This window comes from Zalophus californianus, chromosome 1 (assembly GCF_009762305.2).
Source record: "Zalophus californianus isolate mZalCal1 chromosome 1, mZalCal1.pri.v2, whole genome shotgun sequence".
Classification (NCBI taxonomy): Eukaryota; Metazoa; Chordata; class Mammalia; order Carnivora; family Otariidae; genus Zalophus; species Zalophus californianus.
The window spans coordinates 88,560,024-88,583,286 of NC_045595.1; the positions used below are offsets into that span (position 1 = coordinate 88,560,024).

General features: G+C 42.0%; 1 protein-coding gene across 4 annotated transcripts in view; it reads right to left on the bottom strand.

The window, feature by feature from the left end:
- The window catches only part of CPNE4 (copine 4), a 499,753-nt gene extending 483,856 nt beyond the window's left edge, over positions 1-15,897 (bottom strand). For 3 of the 4 annotated variants that reach the window (XM_027586338.2, XM_027586334.2, XM_027586335.2), the window contains exon 1: positions 12,772-13,180. Coding sequence is in view for 1 of the 4 variants with exons in the window: in XM_027586333.2 (XP_027442134.1) it covers positions 15,721-15,773 (53 nt within the window). In the remaining 3 variants the exon portion in view is untranslated. Of the gene's footprint in view, positions 1-12,771; positions 13,181-15,720 lie in introns of those variants that run through there. The other variant, XM_027586333.2, reaches the window with a different exon arrangement.
- Positions 15,898-23,263: the final 7,366 nt, after the last annotated feature.

Here is a 23,263-nt window from a genome sequence, read left to right on the forward strand (position 1 = left end):
GAAACCAGAGGGAGTGTGATTTCCACCTATGATTTTGGTGCATGAGCAGAGGGACATCAAGCACATCTGGTATGTGCCCAAGATTATACCAAGAGCTGCTCAACGTGAACAATAAACATGTTCTTCAAGCCCATCTCCATAAACTGACTCAGAAAAAATATTTAGCCTGATTTTGATGCTCTCAACTGTTAAACTGCATGTCTCTCTCCATGTAGGACACCTGATAATACTGTGATAGTGGGCCGTCATGCTTTTTGACCCTGAGTAATAATTCCAGCTGATGCTAAATTAATATGACTGAGGGTGACTCAAGAAGCTGTGGCTGTCACTTTGGCAGACTGGGGTGCAAGGCACTGAGGGTGTCTTGCCTCCTCTCTCTCTCTCTAATATGTAAAATAGTCCTGCAAGAAGAACCCTTGGAGATCAAATCAGATACTTTGGTTTTATAAATGGGGAAATGGAACCCAGACCATAAACCATTCATCTAGAAACTCCCCATCATTCATCCTACAAGCACCTACTATTTACAAGATCTTCACAATGCATAACAACAAAATTCTATCATTTAGATATTTGGTCTATAGGTCAAATTTCTGAGTAATGCTCCCTTGGTTTTTAAGTCTATGTACGTTTCCCATCTGGGGATGGCCAAATAGAAATACGTCCCAAGCACAGGAACTGGCAAACTTTTTCTACAAAGAGCAAGACAGTAGGCTGTGTGGGCTATAGGGTCTGTCACAACTACCCGGTTCTGGCATTGTAGTATGTAAGTAACTATTGGCAATTAACAGGTGTGACTGTGTTCCAATAAAACTTTATTTACAAAAAAAAAGTCTGCATGCTGGATTTGGCCCACAGGCTGTATTTTTCTGACACTTGCCCTTAGTGGGTCTCATTTGACAATGACCTTTTGGGGCTGCAGATCTTAAGTTTGCCTTAATCAGGTCATATTCAATCTCAAACCTCCCTTAGATTCATAAAAGTTATAAAGTATATATAGGAAAAATCACAGAACAAGAGTTTTAGAGAATGAACCTATAACCAGCTATTATAACTATCCACAAAACACAGGGAAGGAAGAGGAATCATAAATAGAACTGCTCCTGCCCATCCAAGCAAAGAGGGACAGAAGTTTTCAACTAAGTAACCAAGCACCGAGCCTTCCTGACTGGATTTCATCTCTTCTCCCCAGTTTAGGAAAGATGATATTCCTAGGATATCAGGCAGATTCCCATCATTCTGTCCCCATGGACAATAACTCCCATCCATTCCTGCTGGAGGCAAGTCTAAGCTGGGCTGCTTAGCTTGGTTGGCAGGGCAGACTCAAAGGGTCAGTAAGCAGGTCTGATCTTCCCTGAGTTCATTCCCCTGGGCAGGGGGTCGGGTAGGGGGGTGAGTGAGGAGAAAGGGGCCAGCATCCTTCCCTGTTTGTGTCTGCTTTAGAGAAAGGTGATCTCAAAAGTGGCCCCAGCAACCTGCAAAACCAACAGGGTTCATCACTGAGAGTGAGCGTGTGTTGCTCACCCAAACCCAAGGAGTCTGAATTTGAGAATTTGGGGCAAAAAGCTCACAACTTAAAAACAGCATCAAAAACTTGGCTGAAAGGGTTCCCAGGAGATGGTCCTCGTGGAACATATCACACAGACTCCCGTTCGATGTAAGTGAAGAGAAGACACGACTGGCAAGTACGCTCATGTATGCCCTAGACCCTCCTCCAACTGCCGCTTTCCAGAAAGGGAACTCCTTTACAAAGTTATAATTACCCAGCAGAATGTGCCCTTTATACAGAGAAACCATGTGAAGGAATCCATGCTGCCTCTGGTCAACTCATAGAAATGCTTCATGTCAAATTTCGGCTTTTAAGGAAGATGACAAATGAGCACCTCGCATCACATTTTTCCATTTGTTTGTTTTGGCTGTGGGACGTGCCTCTGTGACACCAAACATCTGGATAAACATTTTTAAAGTGTCTCTGTGAACCAGTGATCCAGGTGTTTACTGTTAAAAAGACCAAACAGTCAAAGGACTGAAAGATTTACCCTCTTTCCAACTTCTCATCCAAGGATCTGCTACATCTCAATCACCACCCTGACCCTGCTGCAGCATCGCCCTTAGTTCATTGGCTTCTATGAAAATAAAAAGAGATTTGAATTCATTCATTGATCATCGGTTGAGAACCACATTGAGTTATGTCAGCTCTGATTTGGTTGATTTTACTCAGTAAAACTTAACGATGCCATAAAGCATTAAGAGTCAGCCAGCGCATCAGTGTCTGAACAACCACGGACCATTACACACCAAAGGAAAGTATCTACTAGGACTTCTCATTCCCGTTAGATAATGAATAAAAGTGATGGCAAGGGGCAGTATTTCGGTCATTAGCCCACAGTTAAACACAACTCAGCTGCCAACATGACACAAAGGCCACAGCTCTGGAGTCTAATCGTTCATCTCTTCCACAGTAATGAGGTAGCAGGAGAGAGCCCTCAACTTCGTCCTTGGGCTTTCCTTTCAGTGGCAAGTGCCCTGGGGAACCCTGAAGGTAACACATGTCACAAACGTGCATGAACTGGATCTTTCTAAATGCCCTCGGCTGGGATAGAGATCCTTCAATGAGTAATAAAGCCATCACATCTCAGTTTGGTCTGAAATAGACAGTTTAACTGTCACTCTTCCTTATCATGAATGTGCATACACGTTCATACTGACACACATAAAATGTAAGAAAGCAATTCCAAAGCAGGTCAGCCTTTTCTTTAGGAAGTTCCCATCACTAGAAATATAGGCTAAGGCTTCAGAGAGGCTCTCATATTAAAAAAAAAAAAAAAAAGTTTAGGAGGAGATGAGACATCTTTGCTGGCTACAAAAGTCATTGAAACAAATTAGGGTTGAGAATCTAGGAAAAATGGTACTATTGGCATCATGGTTTAGTGCAACAGTTCTCAAGAGGTGAACCACTTTAATTTCCAATACAGTAAACGTAGACAGATTTAACCTAAACAAACAAAAGCTCTTCCAGGGTCTTTAATAATTTTTGAGAGTGGAAAGGGACCCTAAGACCAAAAAGTCTAAGAACTTCTGATTTAGTGGAAGGAGCATGCATTTTGGAGTAAGGTGGTTTTCAAGTTTGTTTTTGTCTCCTCTGTCTCCCATTAGCTGTGTAACCTTAGCTGAGTTACTCAGCTTTTCTGGACTTCCATTTTCTATGGATCAGACTAATTACCCTTATAAATTTCTGCTCAAGCAAGTTTCCCTGCTGAAACATGATATCCACAAGGTCAGGATTATGTCTATATGTTCCCTCCAGATCCCCTGAGCCTAACACAGCACATGGCATGATACATGATAGGGTCTCAATAAATAATTATGAATTGATTATGAATCAATAAATAATTAAGAACTATCCACGATAGGCTGGACAGTTGCGAGGATTAAATAAGATAATATGCATAAAGTGACCGGTGAGGTGCCGGGCATATCGCAAATGTCCACAGTGGCTCAGAAAATATCAGAGCCCTTTCTTTACCACTAATGCTGTTCTCAGTTGTACCACACAGGATAGAAAATGCACAGCTTGTCTATAGGAAGTGAATATTTAAGACTTAGTTCTCAAAGGGTGGTCCCCAAACCAGCAGCATCAGCCTCACCTGGGAAATTGTCAGAGATACAAATGAATTGGCTCCAGCGCTAGACCGACCAAATCAGAACCTGGCAGGGGCCAGGAAACATCTATTTGTGTTGTAACAAGTTTTCCAGGAGATTCTGATTTCGTCCTCAAGTGTGAGAACCACAGCTTTGAGACCTGCATTGGTCTCTCTGAAAAGAGTATTTTATGGCTAGTAGCATTTTGGACTTTGATAGCAGATAGAGTACCCAGTATGTCTATTGCTGGCTTCCTGGAATCTTTTTTGAACAAAGGTAGATGATACATAAAGTCAACTATAATAAATGTCCGTTGCTGGGCCTTGCAGGGCAGTGTGATTGATTTTGCATTCTGCCTGTATATCTGGGGGCCAGCACTAAACACACTTTGCATCTGAAATAAAGCTGGAACCAGCAGGGACAGAGGAAGTTTTATTTTAGAGAAACCCCAGCATAACCCCTGAGTCATCTTTGTGGCTCGTCATACAATTTGTGGGTGGGAACAGAGAACGGGGAGGGGAGAAAGGTAAATGGTTGTGTCGGTAACCATGGGGAGCATACATTTTATTGCTGATTTCTATCAGACCTTCAAAAACACACTCCTAGTCTTCGCAACTCCCTTGTAAGTATAGCAAACCACTACCATTAGGGTAATCACTCACAAGCTCTAAACTTTGAGGGGTGCCACCAGCCAGTACTAGTTGCAATTTGAGTAATTTCCATGTGCCTGCAATCGGATGGGCACTTGGGACACTACAGATATGCACTGTATCCTTCAAGGCTCACCGCTACCCTAGTCTATGGGCACTGTCATTACTCATTTTACATCTGCGGAAATTGAACTTCAAGACATGAAGCAGAGCTGGGATTCAAATCCACCAATGCCTGACTAAAAATTTATGCTTTTCACTAAAAGTTCTACCTACCTATATACGGCACAGAGTATAGCCTTGTAAGTATAATGGAGCACATTTTAGGGGATATGATTCAATGAATGAAGTAAAACTCACCCAGAGTCAAAATAATTCTCCCCCCAAAAAATCCCATAAATTGTTCATCAAGTGCAATATATATTACATTACATATGCAATGTCTACGGTAATATATCTATACCACTTCGAACATTAATTTAGAATATAATCAAAATATAAATGAGATTATTAATTTAGAATAATCAAAATACAGTGAGAAGATGTTTAATAAATGAGAGAGGGTGTAGAGTTGATTTTGAGTAAGTTCAATGTATACTGTAGGCACCCACCGACCTGGCCTCACGCAGGATACGTGCTAAGGGAGTGGGCACGCAGACTGGGTGACAGAGAGTCATCTATGTTCCAGAAGGTTCTAGGCACTCAGGAGTTATCGCAAGAAGCGCACTATACAACTGCTACCCAGAAAAGCTTGTGATATGCCAGGGGAGTGGACACAGCCATGCCTGGTGATATGACAGGGCAGGGGCTAGAGCCCAGGCAGGCCGTGGGAGCGTGTGAAAAAGGGGATCTGAGCCTTCGCGAGAGAAGCAGCTGTCGAAGGATGGGTAAGAGACAAAGATCATAGGAAACAGGCATTTGAACAAAACACCCTAGCTTTGGAATTGGGGTGGGGACGCCCTAGATTTGAGTCCTCCCCTATTGCTAGTGCTTCAGCATTGACCCAATTATTTATAATAGGGGACTAATGATATCTAACCCACAGAATATGTATTTGTAGTGATTATATATGTGTTTATGTTTATACAGTGGAATAATTTTATTTTTTATGCAAGATAAATGGGTATTATCTGAAATTAAAATCACTTTTGAAAAGGTACTGTGTCCTCCTTTAAATCTTCTCTGGGAACAATGGCGAGAGGAGGAGTGGAGGCTAAGAAAAAAGTAACACTTAGTGCACATCTATGATGCAGGTCCTCTGCTTTATCCCCATTTTTACAAACAAGGAAATAAGGCTCAGAGAGATTTGGTAATTTTCCCAAAGCCAAACAGCTATTGAGTGGCAAAGCCAGAATTTGAACAAAGTCTGTTTACCTTCAAAGCTGAAGCCCACATCCTAACAAAACTCGGGCAAATATCTGTCTTTATCTCTGTCTTTACCAAATTGCATCGCAACCTAGTGATTTCTTGGCACACTCCTAAATAAGATTGAGGAAGAAGGAAGTAACATTGTCCATGCAACCAAAACTTTTTGAACAGTGGCTGGATGGTCCTGTTTGGGGTCCAGCAGTGACCAAGACAGGGAGAGTCCCGCTCCTGTGAAGCGCGAAGCGGGAAGGAAAGATGCATGCAGCAAGGGGCCAGGGCAAAGGGTGCGGAATCCTCTGTCTTGCCCTAAGTCAACTAACAGCCTGCCTGAGTGATTTCACCCTGCTGGGCCTCAGTTTTTTCATTTGAAAAACAGGAAAGGGCTATACCTAATTTGATAGGATTGTCAGGCTCTCACATTCTCTGATTCCATAAGAAGCATTTACTTTCCTGTCTCTATAAAATTCAAATCGGGCCATGAGCTTTGATGAATGTTATTCACCCACCCCTCCTGTACCAAACCAGCTATTTCTACCCTTTTCCTCTTATCAGGACTTTCCTCTAACATGACAGACAATCCGTCAAGTCACAGAATTCCAACCATGGACTCTAGGAACTCTGCAGTCTACCTAGTCAGAGAAAATTAACATATGAGGTCCAAGGTGCCCACCCCTGGTGTCACATCCACAAGATCTCATAGACAAACCTCCTTGACTTCTCCATTTTGTCACTGGAATTTTTGTCTCTAAGTTACTTGTTGAAACAACTGTACAAAATATAACAAAGACATCAAATCAGGTACCCTGTGCCCCAGGGTCTCCAAATAACTTAAAAGCTTTTCTGCCACTTGAAGGATAATGATAAAACATTTCTTTTAACCATTCTACTACGACCCTTATTATTTTTCATTTTTATTGGCATGTATATTGAATAAACCTTTCAATACTTTAAAAACAGAATCCTTATTTAGATTGTTCCAGACCCACCCCTTAGTGATGAGTTCCTTGTTGTGTTGTTATACTTTTCATGATTCCTTTAAAAATCATTTTCCTGTTTAAATGGATTAAGTCAATTATATAGGCATTTATCTTATGATACAGATGAAGCTAAAATACACAGGGTGGTGGCACAAGCTGACTGCATTTAAGAACCTCCATCAGCACTGCTAAACATACACGCAAACTTAAGTGCACACTGAGTGAGATTTCCCCCCACCCCGGTCCTTCCTCTCCCTCAGAATCACCCTCCCCTGACCAGGTTCCTTAATATCCAGGGAGAAGCAAAAACAGCTGAGTATAAAGGACTTGAGGGACCATTTCCCAGGTTCTCTGAGGCAAAGCAAATGATTCCCTTGTCTCTCAACCCACATAACTTCCTCATTTCTCTCCTCACACTTAACCTCCACGGGTTTCAATGTCTGTTCTCATGCACCTGTCTACCCCTCAAGCCTGCCATTTCCAAAGATATGAACATCACGTTTATCCCCAGTGCCTAACATAAAGGCTGTGATCCATTATTATGCAACAGATGGATAAATAAGACCCTTCTGCTGAGGGGGTGGGGGTGTGGAGAGGGGAGAAAGAAGCTCAGATGGAAAGGAAAGGATGAAGTTTTGGAGGAACTCTTAAGAGAAGGAACACAGGAGCTAGCATTTGCCTGCCCACTAAAATACTGGACGCTTTTAAACATTCCACATTCACAAACACTACCAGCCCCATTTTCTGGACGCTAACACTCATGCAGGTGAAGTAATTTACTCTGTCTGCAGCTTGAAAACTGTAAGCCCCAAATTCAAACCAGGTATTTTTGCATCCAGAGTTCTTCCACTGGTAAGAGGCCCCACTGTCAGGAAACAGAGGGCAGTCAGACTCAGGACAGTCGTCATGCTGAATCCTAAGAGCAGGCAGGCTGTCCAGCTACTGGGCAACCCAAGCAGGCACTGGAAGCGCCCCCACCGGATTCTAAAGGCAACATCTTTTGTCTTCTCTCTGTAGCGAGGCAATTTGGACTGCAGAGTAAGAGGCGCCGGGAAAACCAATACTTCATAGCTGAGCACATCTGGGTTCAGTCAAACCCCATTGCTGAGCCTAGAAGTCAGGTTCATGGTCCCGGGAGGTGGGCTCTGCCGGTGCTCCGGCGCCCTCTAGCGACCGTCCGCTCTAAAGCCAACTCTCTCCAGCCCTTCCCCCTTGCCTCAACAGCTACCAGGGGCGGGCCCTCACCTTGGACCCCTGCTAGCCTAATTTTGTTCCTCCTCTCCCTCACAGCGCAATGAATTGTCCTGCAGAGGTTTGAAATCTCTTGGATAAGGAAGGTCTTTTAGTCAATACACCTTAAACCTGAGAAGGTTTCTAGGTTTAACCTGAAATACTGTATTTTTCCCCTGATGTTTCCAAGGAGAAATGTTTCTAGTTTTTTAAGTAATACAAAATACAAAGTTAGAAATACTATGTTTTGAGCCAAAGATGGAAAAACAACATTTTGGAGTTTGTTCTTTCTGAATGGACCTTTAATTTAAAACAGAATAAAAGATTCCCTTGTGAGTTCCTGGAAGTGTAAACACTCATAAAATCTCTTTGTTTATTTTATTGATTCAATTATGACATTTAAAATAGAAAACCAAGATTGTGCATGAACAATTCTTCACAAAACATGCACATTAACAGAGATGGCTACAGACAATGATTTTGTACAAATTTAATCACATCTACTGGGTAAATATTGCATTGGCTCCAAGAGAGAGCAAAGTTGTTAAGTCCCAAGCCTGCTCCCCAAAACACTCCAATGGAGGCAGGAGCCGCCCACCCCACTATCCTCAACTCAGTAAAAATTATCAGTGCCCGCGGCACCAGAGACTGGCACCACCACGGTAATTACCTCCAGGGAACTTGAGTCTCTATAAAGAGAAAAGAGTCATCAGGGGGATTGTTGAGTGAATCCCCTGATCTTGAGCAAGTCACCTCTCTGAGGTTTCGTTTCCACATCTGTCAAATTAAACAGCTGGTCTCAACAGACAATCCCCAAGCTCTCTTCCAGTTCGGAGAGTCACAGATTCAAAGCAATAATGTTGCTGCTCACAGTTTAAAAATGAGCGCACCACAGGCCAACTCTAAGTTGGCTCCCCCACCCCCAGGAGTGTACTAAAATCAGAGAACTGGAATAAACCTTCCCAAATAAGGCATCCTTACCACTTTCTTCCATTTTTCAAAACTGTCCTTCAACCCTTCAATATTTACTGATCTAAAAATCTAGTGGTCGTCAAGAGGCTTCCAAAGAATACGAGAGCCAAAGAAAGGACTTTCCGGGCTTTGCCAACTTAGGAAAAACATACTATATCATATATATTTAGTAATTCATAGACTAAACAGAAAGCTCCCACATAAATGAGATTCTTAGTGCAGAAAAGACGGAAAGTAGATGTAGGCACTATGATGTCTTTATTATACAGTCACACGTGGTAGCAGATACCCACTCAGTGAATTCAGTACTAATTGAGGCTTTACTATCTATCGTCTACTTCCAATATTATACAAAAGACAGCACATCATGCCTGATCCATTTATTGAGCTTGATTTTGGACTTCCACCAACCTCCACATAAACACCTTATCCAAAGAATGGATTTTTAACTCCAACCCACTTATTTATATTACATGCTTCTCTCAAAAGAAAAACCATTATAGAATTTTTAGGACATCCTAAAAAAAATTAAAGTCCTATAATCTGTTCTTTATCATCTATATTCAATCAGGAGAAAGGCAGAGTCAGATGCAACTCTATTATTACTGTAGGATGGTCTTGAACCATGTGACATTTTTATTTTAAATGCATTTCCTGTCTTGATATTTTGTGACTCTGTGTACTGGCTACCGTTGCCAAGGCAATATGACTTTGGGTGACTGTATGGATCCAAAGGGGTTTTTGTTTTGTTTTAAAATATTAACAAGACAAAAATGGAAAGATCAAATATAGAGAACAAATTTAGCCTTTTTCTTCTTCAAAATGAATGACATACAGATCTTCTGGCCATATATCTGGTTAAAAAATACAAAGATTCATGAAGTGACTTTCCCAATTAGTGTAGAGCCTTTTTCCCAATCTGTCAGGTTGATGCCATCAAAGTGTTCTTCTCACTCTTTGTTCTGGATTCAGATCCCCCTGAAAGTATGTGTCATTAATGCCACATAATATCAACTGTTCACCTCCAACATGTTTGCCTCCAAAAGGAAAAATCCTTTATGTGAATAAAGGTGGTCATAATGATCCAGAGTGTTATATTTCAGGGTACATAAAAAGACTTGGTGCAAACCATATGAAAACATTCAGTTGGGTTCCAAAAGATTCAAACACAAATGAGAATAAAGATTCCACTATTGACCTACTTTTTTCTCTGTAGTTATTTTTTATAGTCACTATAATCTTAAGGTTTTTAGTCATGGTGGACTCAAAAAATCTGATGATAGGAAGAATCAAAGCTTCTAGTTTTTGGAATACTACATAAAACTTCTTTGGAAACAGATAACAGCTTTTTTCCTACTAACTGGAATGAGGTATGTTTTAATCAGAAGACCTTTCAATTAAAAACTCTAAAAGCAGGATTACCCTAAAAAAAATCAATGATTCAAGCAAAATGCCATGTTGCTACCAGAGACCTGGAGATAAACAGGAAGTCTTTTAAGTACAATTAAAAAACAATGCACAAACCTCAGAGCTACTGTTTTTAAAGAAATACTTAGAAGCTCTAGTGAAGTGGTTGTCTCATTCTGGGAAACTCAAACTGGACCCCATCTGTGCCTGTTTCCAATAAATTATACTAGGAATGTGTCTGGAAGGATAAAAATGAGGCTGACCACTCACGGGACAGGAGTTAGGTTTGGTGGCCAAGAGAGTTTTCACATGGTAACACATGAGTAGACCTTTGGTTCCATTATAGGCAAGCTCTCTTCACCCAACCATTCAAAACTGCCCAGGATTCAACACCCACTCCTGCTATGGACTGATATTTCCTTTTATGTAATGTAATGTTCAGGGGATATCACCTAGTTTTGATGTGATTTGAGTTTGATCTTGTGAAGCTGTCAGAATCTTCCCATCAGAGATAAATGAGAAGATTCTGGCCTTCATTAATATGCACATTAACACAGGTGTCCTATCTGTATTTGCCAACCTTCCTATTTTGATCCACTTCCCTACATGTGAGTACCTTTGACCTACTCTGAGCTCAGACACCTGATCTGCTAGAGCAACTCTGTCAGTCTCTCTTTAAAAATAGACAAGCCAATAAAATGAATTTAACCTAGAAATGGCAGCTCAGTAAGGGAAATGAAAACATCGGAAGTTATCTAATCACAGCAATAGCCATCCTGAGCGCTGTCTTATCTGCTGAGTAATAAAAAGTGGGACCTTCCTAAACTTGAAGGGCATCAAATAAGTAAAATTCTTGCTTGCCCCTGGCTCTTGAGGGGATGTGCTAATGCAGTTTAACCAGTGTGTACAAACTACAAAACACTGACATGGATTCAAAACATCTATGCTCTAGGAAAGTTGGTTTTTCTGGGGGAAGGGGTTCTTTTGACGTAAAGCCAAAAAAAAAAAAAAAAAAAACCCTTACAAGCATCTTTGAGAATAGGGATTGTTAAGAGGGCAGTCGAAGTAAGGAATGGGGAGAAAAGAATATTTCATTTGAAGTTAAGAGGATTTTTCCTTAAGACTGCTAGGCTTTAGTCCCAGTTTAAGAACAAGTAAAATACCTTGGACCGCTCAAAAATGCTGTTTAGGAAAACGAAAACCACGTGAGCCAAGAACAATCAGAGAAGTGCTTTAAAAATCCCTGGCAAAGCAACAAGAGGAAACAAGAGAATGAGGGTTGATATTGCATAGTTTTGAACACAGGGGCAGAGGAACGGAGAAATCTCCTCCCAAAAGGCACTGAAACACTACAGCATCAGTGGATCAATATGTGTGATGGGGGGGCGGGGAGTAGGGGTGTTCTCTCCAGATATTTCTCTTGCAAAGTTTCCAAGGACACTCACCCTCCCTACCTCACCCATCCCCACTACTCTGCTCTTCTTTCCTCCCTCCACCTTCGGAATCCCTAGGACACGCATTTCCTAAACTCGTGCCCCAGGGATCACCTCTGCAGTCTGTGCTATTTCCTGGAGCCTCCCAAGTTCTGGGACTGGAAGCCAGTCTTGCAAGGACGACGCGGGGCGCGGTCGGATCTGGAGGGCAGGATGGGAACTGGAGACTTAAAGCCCACCCACTTCTTGGAAGGGGAAGGAGTGCATCTTCCTAAGAGTATTTCAGCCAGCTCCCCACTGGATGATCATCAACACTTAGACTTGGCATGGATCGCCTCTGAATTGTCTCCCTGGATTCCGCCCTAACGATCCACGAGCTTCTGTGATCCCACAAGGGGTCCCGATCTCTTTAACTGGCCGTGGCTAGCGCTTCGGTCGTCCCACCAGTCCCACCCCTGGCCCACTTTCCCTCATGGCTACTTTGTCTAACAGAAGGAGCGTTGAGGGACTTGGCTGAATCAAGGGACTTACATTACAAACTGATCAGTTTTAAGCCCGAGAGCCCCGGTCACAATTACATACCATTGGGACCTATTGTAATTGGGGTGGAGGAAGGAGGTTGGGAGGCTAACTCCAACAGCAGCGAGGTCAAGCCACTGGCCACCGCTACAATCTCCCACAGCTTTCTCAACTGTCAGAAGGGAAGCTGCAACTTCAGCCAGGACTCTGCTCCCATCCCCCTCCCCGATTTCTAAAACAGCAATGCCCTCCCCCCTCCACCACTTGCAGGACCGGCTCCCCCGCGGGCGAGCTGCGGTCCCTCCGCAGGCTTGCTCCCCACCCCGCGCGCCCCACCCCACCCGGGCGGGTTGGGCGGACAGCGGAAGACGAGATGCATGAGATGAAAGTTCCCTCGGATTAAAGACTGTGCTCGTAGCTGCTTCTTTAAAACAACAACAGCAATGATAAGCAAGCAAATCTGAGCGAAACCCAGCGCATCTCAAAAGTTGGTCTTGCTACGCAGCAGCCCCAAAGGACTTTGCCATCGTAGCGCCCCAAGAACACAGGAATGCAGAGTTGGCATCTACTTACCTGGAGGTGCCAACCTCGAAGAGTAGGAAGAGAATCGAACCTGGGACGAGGTCTGTCCTACCGCTAGGGATGCAGAATCCGGCTTTGGAGTGGAGGTGGTTGGTGGTGTAGTTGGTGGTGGTGTGAGGGAGTTGGACGCCCTCCCCCCTGGTCCTCTCAGGCCAGTTTAGCAACAGCGGACGGGAAAGATGCTGAGAGGGGAGTTTGGTCTCTCCGTAAACCCGGACTCCATCCTTGGAGGTGGGGGCTGGGGAAAGGGTGAAAATGTTGGAGGTGGAAGCTGAGCTCTCAGTAAACTCAGAGTAAGTGGAACGTACGGGGAGGAAGCGGGAGGGAACGGAGAGGAGACCGGAGGAAGGAAGGGAGGAAGAGACGGGGACGCGAGGGTGGCGGGGAGATGGCAGCTTCTCAGAGAGATTTCCACCTTCTGACGAAACCCATGCTCCCGGCAACCGGCCAGATACCAGTTGGGAAACCTCGGCGCGAGCGCCCCCTGGGGGGGTTCCGGCGGAGGCGAGCACTGCCCCGGGAACGCGAGTCCGCGGCCCCGCCCAGCGCTGGCACTGGAGGCGGGGGGGGGGGGGGGGGCGTGCTGCCGCTGGGCTCCGTCGCTCACGCCCGGGTCCTGGGGACCGTAACTGAGTTCTCCAAGTGCTTAGACCTCATCTCCACTTCAGAATAAAGCGGTAATATCTGGGAGGGGGTGGGAGTGATACTTCTTTTTGCACGCATTCAAGGAAACTTCTTGGATGGAAGCTCAACTGCCACCAAAGATGAAGATATGGTATTGCCCACTTCTGTATCTTCAGGGTCGCACAAAAGTGCCTGGCATATGGTAGGAGCCGAATATTTATTTTTTTTAGTAAGTAAATGCATGAATAATTGAATGGAGGAGGCTTTTCTTCATCACACGTGTTCCTGAATACATACATCTCACAAATAAGTGTAAGATAAATAAATTAACTTAGAGAGTACTATGTTTAAAAATAGTTAGAAACATGCTGTCTTATGTAAGGGGTAACCGCTTTCACATGTTATGAAGCACTTTAGGAAGCAAGTATGGCTTTCCTGTTCCAAAACTTATTCAAAGTCAAATTCAGATAAATGAGCAATAGAAGGACATACTGTGCATTGTGTCTGACTGTTTCTGCAACAGCAGATAAACTAGACAACTATTCTGTCAGCATATTACCACACCATATCTCTCAGGTATTGTCAGAATCACATATTGGCTGTCTCTGACATTGGGATGACATGGAGGATGTTACAATATAACATAGACAGGAATGCAGGGAGGTAGGCGGCTCTTCCTCCCCAACCTCTTAACAAGACCACTCTTCATGTGAAGAGGTTATCAGCCAAGAATATTTCACCAACCACTGAGTTCTCAATTTCAAAGCGCAGAGATGGAGAAATAATGCAATAAGGAGCAGGTGCCCCACTAATGGTTCTATAGAGGCAATTAGGAAGATGTTTGAGATGCAGGGCAAGAGCCTTCAGAAAGAAAAATAATAATATATTTCTTCCCTCAGCTCACCTCTCAAGACCTTCTGAAGTAGGATAACACTAAACATTGACCCTAGGATCTTAGGGAGCTTGCCTGTGCACCAAAGCTCCTTTGATTCACTTTGATTTGAAAAACTTGGGTCATGTGGCTAAACATAAGCCAATCAATGTACCCTGGGATATCGGATTGCACTGAAGGACCAGGCCTTCCACAGTGTCTGGGAGTATTCAGTGTGCTCTGTAGCACTCCTGGAGCCAGAGTGGAGCACCCCCTGATCCACATCAACTCAGAGTGAAACATAGGGATGGTTCTCCATTATAGTTTCAAGATCTTCCTACCAAGGCGAGGGCCGGGGGGGGGGGGGGGGGGGGGCGGGAATCAATGCTGAGCTGGCAAAATCAGCCTATGTTTACTAAATATGAAAATATTAAGTCAGAAAGTATTTCAGGTTTAATTAAGAAGTAGCCTCGGTAATGAACTTGAAGTTTGAGCTGGATTGAACTTGCAAAATTCAAAGTTTTCCTTATGAGGAAAAAAAAGGAAAGTGATTATGCATTTCTTTGCATGTTGATTTTGTTCCCTGAAATTTAAGTCCCATGTTTTGTTGTCTGTTTGTGATTGTGACCCCGATGCCTAGTTTGATGTCTGTCACTTAGCAGGTAGTCAATAAGCGTTTGTTAAATTAAATTAAAAAAAAATACCTTAAAGATCATGTAATACAAATGTCTTATTTTCTAAGTGAGAGAAAAGGACTTACGATGTGCTGAGCATGTACTATTTCCAGGAACTCTGTTGGGCACTCTATTGACCATCCCATCTAATTTTCTCCACAGTCTGCCCAGGTAGATTTTATGATATCTACAACAAACCTGGGGTTTCAGTGGTCAGAAAGCCCAGACTAGGGAATATAACTAGTTAATGAGAGAACAGGGAGTATTAGTGGAAGCAGGCTCTGAAGGCACAAGTGAGATTGGCTGAACACATGAACCATGGAGCAGAATAGAGTCAGAACCCATAGGGAAGAATCCAATACAATCATCTCTGACCCCCATGTTAAAAGCACAGACACACAAACTAAATGCAACGCCACAACTTATGACAAATATGGTTTCCCCTGCCAGCAGGCTTCAGCTCCCTAATTAGAAACAAACGGTCGCCTTCAAGTCAGTGTGCAGAACACACGTGCAGCTTTTTTCCAGAAACTTAGATTTTTTTTTTCAAGGCATGACACTGAAGGTAAATGCAAAGAAACTCTTCGCAGGGCACATAAAGGAGAATTTACTCCCACCTCTCGTACGAAATCAACAGCTCAGCTCTCTAAATGAAGATACATAACCAGCTAATGAACTATGGTTGCAATTACTGCCCCCACAGCAAGTTGCTCACCAGCCGGAGTCCTTCAATAACTGTGACATCGACATCCCGTTATTTGTATCACTCACCTCCTTCCAACTCTCCTTTTCATGGCTTCTGAGCTGCTGGGTTCTACAGCCATAGTCAAAATTATCTACATCCAAACCACAGAGTCACGGTGTTCCTGGTGCTCCTAAGCCACAAAGGAGGCTCCAGCTCTGGGTAGATTCACTCTTGGGTCTCTGTTTGATAACATAAGGGGAGACATCCGCTCACTGTCCAATGCCAATAGGAAAGGCACCCCACCCATCAATGTGACAAGGGAAATGCTGGAATGGAGCCAGGGAACAAAAGGGAAGAAATGTGGATTCTTACCAATGCAGTTGATACCATTTTTTTAAGGGTAGCAGATGATGAAGGGGAAAAACAGGCAGAGAGTCAGTGCCCTGCGTTAAAAACCCTGGATCCTTCCCTGAGTGAGTCAGCGTGAGCATTTTGTTTTGAAATTGAATTTCTGTTTTCTTTTTTTCTTTCAAGCTGTAGGATGGTTACATACTCAACAAGTCAAAGGGATGGCTGTAAATAACAGGATTTATTTTTGAGGCTTTGGATCAAATAAAAACCTTGCATTCCCCCCCCCAGATTTATTTATAGCTCAAAAAAATGTGGGGTTTTTTTTTCATGTGATTTTGAAAACTGACTGATAGGTCTTCCTCTCTGTTTCTGTATATGCCTGAGACAGGTTGTATTACTGGAAAGCAGAAAGGAAAGCTCTAAGAAAGCCCTTCTAGGATGCTAAGAGTCAAGAGAGAAGTGATACACCTGTCCCAAACTGACACAGGGATCAGACCTTCCACGGTGCTTCTTCTAGATGGCACCCTGTATGACCTCTGGTGCCTCACCCTTCAGTAACAAGCTATGCTAGAAGGGATGCCTTATACTTTTGTCTACCAATAGGTGGCATCAAAATTCCTCTAGCTTTTCTTCATTACCTAAAAAAAAAAAAAAGAAGAAGAAGAAAGAAAGAAAAGGAGGCAGAGAGCATTTTCTGAGATTTTGCATTTTACCACAGGTGATGTTTAAAAGGACATGAAATCAGCTATTATTTCAGAGCAGGTTATCCCATTTATCTCCTAATTAGGCCTCTCAGTCACCCCTCTAAGCCTCCGTCTCCTCATTATGAAAAGAAGGTATTTGAACTGAACTCTAGCTCTGAGATTCTGCTTTTTAGCTACATAGTATCTGCCCAGCCACACCACTCCTCCTATTTGTGATAAACCCACTAAGACTCCATTCCTTTGGGTTTAAGGAATGTGAGTATGTATCTCACTGGGTTGCAGAGACTGCTATTTGCCTAGCCTGTAATCATTTTTGTTTGTAAAGGCACAATTTCGTGGGAGGTGGCAATGTGCTCAGCCCCAAACCAAATTACTCAGCCTTTCTTGCAGATAGGATAGTCATGTGACAAAGGTCCAGCCCTGCACTAATATGATAGCCACCAGACACATGTAACTAAATTGAAATTTATTAAAATCCACTTAAATAAAGTAAAACTAAAAATTCATTTCCTCATACTAGCCACATTTTTAAAAATTTTTATTTTTGGCTAAACAATAAGAAACTTATTTTCTACAGCTCTGTAGGATAGGTGTCTCAAATTGAGGTCCAGCAGGGTCAATTTCTTTCTTTCTTTTTTTTTTTTTATTTAAGTATAGTCGCCACACAATGTTACATTAGTTTCAGGTGTACAACATAGTGATGCAACAACTCTATACATTATGCTATGCCCATCATAAGTGTACCTAGCACCTGTCACTATAGGTTATCATAATATCACTGACTATATTCCCTCTGCTGTGGCTTTTATTGCCACGATGTATTCACTCAATAATTAGAAACGTGTATCTCCTCTCCCCTTCACCCATTTCCCCATGCCTCTACCCCCCTTTCCTCTGGCAATCATCAGTTTTTTTGTGTATTTATACATCTGATTCTGCTTATTGTTTACTTGTTTTTAGATTCACATGAGTGAAATCTTATATTTTTCTCAGTCTGACTTATTTCATTTAACATAATACCCTCTAGGTCCATCCATCACAAGATCTCATCCTTTTTTATGGCTGTGTAATATCTCTCTGTAGGTGACATCCTCCTTATCCATCATTCATTGATGGACACATAAGCTGCTTCCATATCTTGGCTCTTGTAAACAGTGCTGCAGTGAACATAGGGGTACATATATCTTTTCAAATTAGTGCTTTTGTTTTGTTTAGGTAAATACCCAGTAGTGGAATCACTGGATCATATAGTATTTCTATTTCTTATCTTTTGAGGAAACTTCGTACTATTTTCCACAGTGGCTGCACCAATTTACCTTCCTCCCAGTAGTGCATGAGGGTCTCTTTTTCTATTCTTGTCAACACCCATTATTTCTTGTCTTTTTCATTTTAGCCATTCTGGCATGTGTAAGGTAATATCTTATTGTGGTTTTGATTTGCATTTCCCTGAGGATTAGTGATGTTGAGCATCTTTTCATGTGTCTGTTGGCCATCTGTATGTCTTTGGAAAAATGTCTATTTGTGTCCTCTGCCCACTTTTTAATCAGATTGGTTTTTGTGGGGTTTTTGGTTTTGTTTTGTTTTGTTTTTTGGTATTGAGTTGTATAAGTTCTTTATATATTTTGGATATTAACCCCTTATTGGATATATCATTTGCAAATATCTTCTCCCATTCAGTAGGTTGCCTTTTTTTTCTTTTTTAATTTTTTTTCCCAGAGAGAGAGAGTATGCACAAATGAGAGAGAGAGAGAGAATCTTAAGCAAGTTCCATGCCCAGCGCAGAGCCCAATATAGGGCTCCATCTCACGACCCTGAGATCATGAACTGAGCAGAAATCAAGAGCCAGAGGCTTAACCAAGCCACCCAGGAGCCCCCTGTAGGTTGCCTTTTTGTTTCATTGACGGCTCCCTTCACTGTCATATTAGCCACATTTTAAATGCTAATAGTCACAAATGGCTAACCATCTCAGATCAGATATAGAATATTTCCATCATTGCCGAAAGTTTTGCTGTGCAGCACTGGTCTAGCTGTTGAGATGGCAATGGAAGTTATAGGACAGTTTCTATGAGAATCTTACAAGGGAAGAACATACTGATTCAGTTGACATGCACCTTTATTTTCTTACCTGCTTACCCCTCCCTTCTTTCTGCCTGAAGGTGAAGGTAGGTCAGCCATCATGTGACTATGAAGCAGCAGTATTTGCCAAGGCAGCCTAAGCAGAAAGATAAAAGTACCCTGGGTCTTTGGTGACATGAGACAACCACATTATCACCAATTTTATTATGAAAAAAATAAAACTACCAATTGATATAAGCCACTGTTTTCAGTTTTTTATAACAGCCAAGTATTATTTCTGATATACCCTCAGAAATTCACCTAGACAATTTTCTATTAATGACTGGATAAACCATTTTTTTCCCAGTTCCCTTTACTTTGGACAGAGTACAAGACAAGATCTTAGCTAAAAGAAACAAGACAATGTATGTACCCACAACATGATAATTATTAATCATTCATTTCAATATGGCAAATGGGCCAAAAGGGAGGAAATGGGACATTAATGGTCCCCAAAATAATTATCCCATATTTTATAGTTTGGCTGAAGAGCAGCTTTGCTCTTCATTTTCCTGGAGAAGAGGTTGATAGATGTCTAGAGAAAAAGAAAATAATACGTGAGCCTGTTCTATGCATCAGAAACTTGGGTCAATGATTTAACGACATTATCATATTTAAGTCTCATGGCAACCTAACAAGGTGAATACCACATCTTTTTTGTGTTGTTCTCGCTTGCATTAACAAACCGAGGCTGAGAAAGACTGAGAACCTTGTCAAAATCTACATAGCTAGTTAGTTATAGGGAGGCCACTTGGCTCTTGCCACAACGCATAATGAAATTCTCCTGGTGAGTGTCATCAGATTCTGGTCCATACGAGCTTATTTCAAGGCTCCCATTCCATTCTCTGTATCACTTTTCCCATGGTTTTGCTTTTTTTCCACCACAGAAAACACTAATGATATTTATCTTCATAAGCTATAGAAATTGACCAGGCAGGTATAGAGCAAAAGGCTTTCCAAATAAGGAAATAACACAAAAGCTCCGAGTCAAGAGCAGGCATGGCCTGATCAAGGAACCTGAAGTAACTGAGTAACCCACTACATCTGGGGCAAAAAGAGGGGTAAAGGAGAAAGGACTGAAGCAAACAAGCAAGCTGGACCTGTACAAAGGACCTGTGAGACTTACTTAATGGAGATTTGATTTTATTCCATGAGTCATTTATTCCCAAATCTTGAGTTTCCAAAATTTTCCTTAATCCACAATGAAATGAGAAAAACAAGAAGTTTTTTAAACAGCTAAATTTTTGAGATGATCTCTTCTTTTTTTTTTTTTAGTCTTAGTCACTGTAGTCACTATAGTCTTATCATCAATTGTTTGTGAGGTCTTACCATTTTTTTTTTAATGAATTTCTTTTTATTTATTTTTTTTTTCTACTTGATTTTTTTTTATTGTTATGTTCATCACCATATATTACATCATTAGTTTTTGGTGCAGTGTTCCATGATTCATTGTTTGTTCATAACACCCAGTGCTCCATGCAGAACGTGCCCTCCTCAATACCCATCACCAGGCTAACCCATCCCCCTACCCCCCTCCCCTCTAGAACCCTCAGTTTGTTTTTCAGAGTCCATCATCTCTCATGGTTCCTCTCCCCCTCTGACATACTCCCCTTTTCTTCCTCTCCTGTTATCTTCTTCTTTTTCTTTTTTCTCAAAATATGTTGCATTATTTGTTTCAGAAGTACAGATCTGTGATTCAACAGTCTTGCACAATTCACAGCGCTCACCATAGCATATACCCTCCCCAATGTCTATCACCCAGCCACCCCATCCCTCCCACCCCCAACCACTCCAGTAACACTCAGTTTCTTTCCTGAGATTAAGAATTCCTCATATCAGTGAGGTCATGTGATACATGTCTTTCTCTGATTGACTTATTTCACTCAGCATAACACCCTCCAGTTCCATCCACGTCGTTGCAAATGGCAAGATCTCATTCCTTTTGATGGCTGCATAATATTCCATTGTGTATATAAACCACATCTTCTTTATCCATTCGTCTGTCGATGGGCATCTTGGCTCTTTCCACAGTTTGGCTATGGTGGACATTGCTGCTATAAACATTGGGGTACACGTACCCCTTCGGGTCCCTACATTTGTATCTTTGTGATAAATACCCAGTAGTGCAATTGCTGGATCGAACGGTAGCTCTAATTTCAACTGTTTGAGGAACCTCCATACTGTTTTCCAGAGGGGTTGCACCAGCTTGCATTCCCACCAACAGTGTAGGAGGGTTCCCCTTTCTCCACATCCCCGCCAACATCTGTCGTTCCCTGACTTGTTAATTTTAGCCATTCTGACGGGTGTGAGGTGGTATCTCATTGAGGTTTTGATTTGGATTTCCCTGATGCCAAGCGATGTTGAGCACTTTTTCATGTGCCTGTTGGCCATTTGGATGTCTTCTTTGGAGAAATGTCTGTTCATGTCTTCTGCCCATTTCTTGATTGGATTATTTGTTCTTTGGGTGTTGAGTTTGATAAGTTCTTTATAGATTTTGGATACTAGCCCTTTATCTGATATGTCATTTGCAAATATTTTCTCCCATTCTGTCGGTTGTCTTTTGGTTTTGTGGACTGTTTCTTTTGCTGTGCAGAAGCTTTTTATCTTGATGAAATCCCAATAGTTCATTTTTGCCCTGGCTTCCCGTGCCTTTGGCGATGTTTCTAGGAAGAAGTTGCTGCGGCTAAGGTCGAAAAGGTTGCTACCTGTGTTCTCCTTTAGGATTTGGATGGACTCCTGTCTCACGTTTAGGTCTTTCAACCATTTGGAGTCTATTTTTGTGTGTGGTGTAAGGAAATGGTCCAGTTTCATTCTTCTGCATGTGGCTGTCCAATTTTCCCAACACCATTTGTTGAAGAGACTGTCTTTTTGCCATTGGACATTCTTTCCTGCTTTGTCAAAAATAAGTTGACCATAGAGTTGAGAGTCCATTTCTGGGCTCTCAATTCTGTTCCATTGATCTATATGTCTGTTTTTGTGCCAGTACCATACTGTCTTCATGATGACAGCTTTGTAATAGAGCTGGAAGTCCGGAATTGTGATGCCGCCAGCTTTGCTTTTCTTTTTCAGTATTCCTCTGGCTATTCTGGGTCTCTTCTGGTTCCATACAAATTTTAGGATTATTTGTTCCATTTCTTTGAAAAAAGTGGATGGTATTTTGATGGGGATTGCATTGAATGTGTAGATTGCTCTAGGTAGCATTGACATCTTCACAATGTTGATTCTCCCAATCCATGAGCATGGAACGTTTTTCCATTTCTTTGTGTCTTCTTCAATTTCTTTCCTGAGTATTTTATAGTTTTCTGAGTACAGATCCTTTGCCTCTTTGGTTAGATTTATTCCTAGGTATCTAATGGTTTTGGGTGCAATTGTAAATGGGATCGACTCCTTGATTTGTCTCTCTTCTGTCTTGTTGTTGGTGTATAGGAATGCCACTGATTTCTGTGCATTGATTTTATAGCCTGCTACTTGACTGAATTCCTGTATGAGTTCTAGCAGTTTTGGGGTGGAGTCTTTTGGGTTTTCCACATACAGTATCATATCATCTGCAAAGAGTGAGAGTTTGACTTCCTCTTTGCCGATTTGGATGCCTTTGATTTCTTTTTGTTGTCTGATTGCTGTGGCTAGGACTTCTAATACTATGTTGAATAGCAGTGGTGAGAGTGGACATCCCTGCCGCATTCCTGACCTTAGGGGAAAAGCTCTCAGCCTTTCCCCATTGAGAATGATATTCGCTGTAGGTTTTTCGTAGATGGCTTTTATGATATTGAGGTATGTACCCTCTATCCCTATACTCTGAAGAGTTTTGATCAAGAAAGGATGTTGTACTTTGTCAAATGCTTTTTCTGCATCTATTGAGAGGATCATATGATTCTTGTTCTTTCTTTTGTTAATGTATTGTATCACGTTGATTGATTTGCGGATGTTGAACCAGCCTTGCAGCCCAGGGATAAATCCCACTTGGTCGTGGTGAATAATCCTTTTAATGTACTGTTGGATCCTATTGGCTAGTATTTTGGTGAGAATTTTTGCATCCATGTTCATCAAGGATATTGGTCTGTAATTCTCTTTTTTGATGGGGTCTTTTTCTGGTTTTGGGATCAAGGTAATGCTGGCCTCATAAAATGAGTTTGGAAGTTTCCCTTCCATTTCTATTTTTTGGAACAGTTTCAGGAGAATAGGTATTAATTCTTCTTGAAATGTCTGATAGAATTCCCCTGGGAAGCCATCTGGCCCTGGGCTTTTGTTTCTTGGGAGATTTTTGATGACTGTTTCAATTTCCTTAGTGGTTATAGGTCTGTTCAGGTTTTCTATTTCTTCCTGGTTCAATTTTGGTAGTTGATACATCTCTAGGAATGCACCCATTTCTTCCAGGTTATCTAATTTGCTGGCATAGAGTTGCTCATAATATGTTCTTATAATTGTTTGTATTTCTTTGGTGTTGCTTGTGATCTCTCCT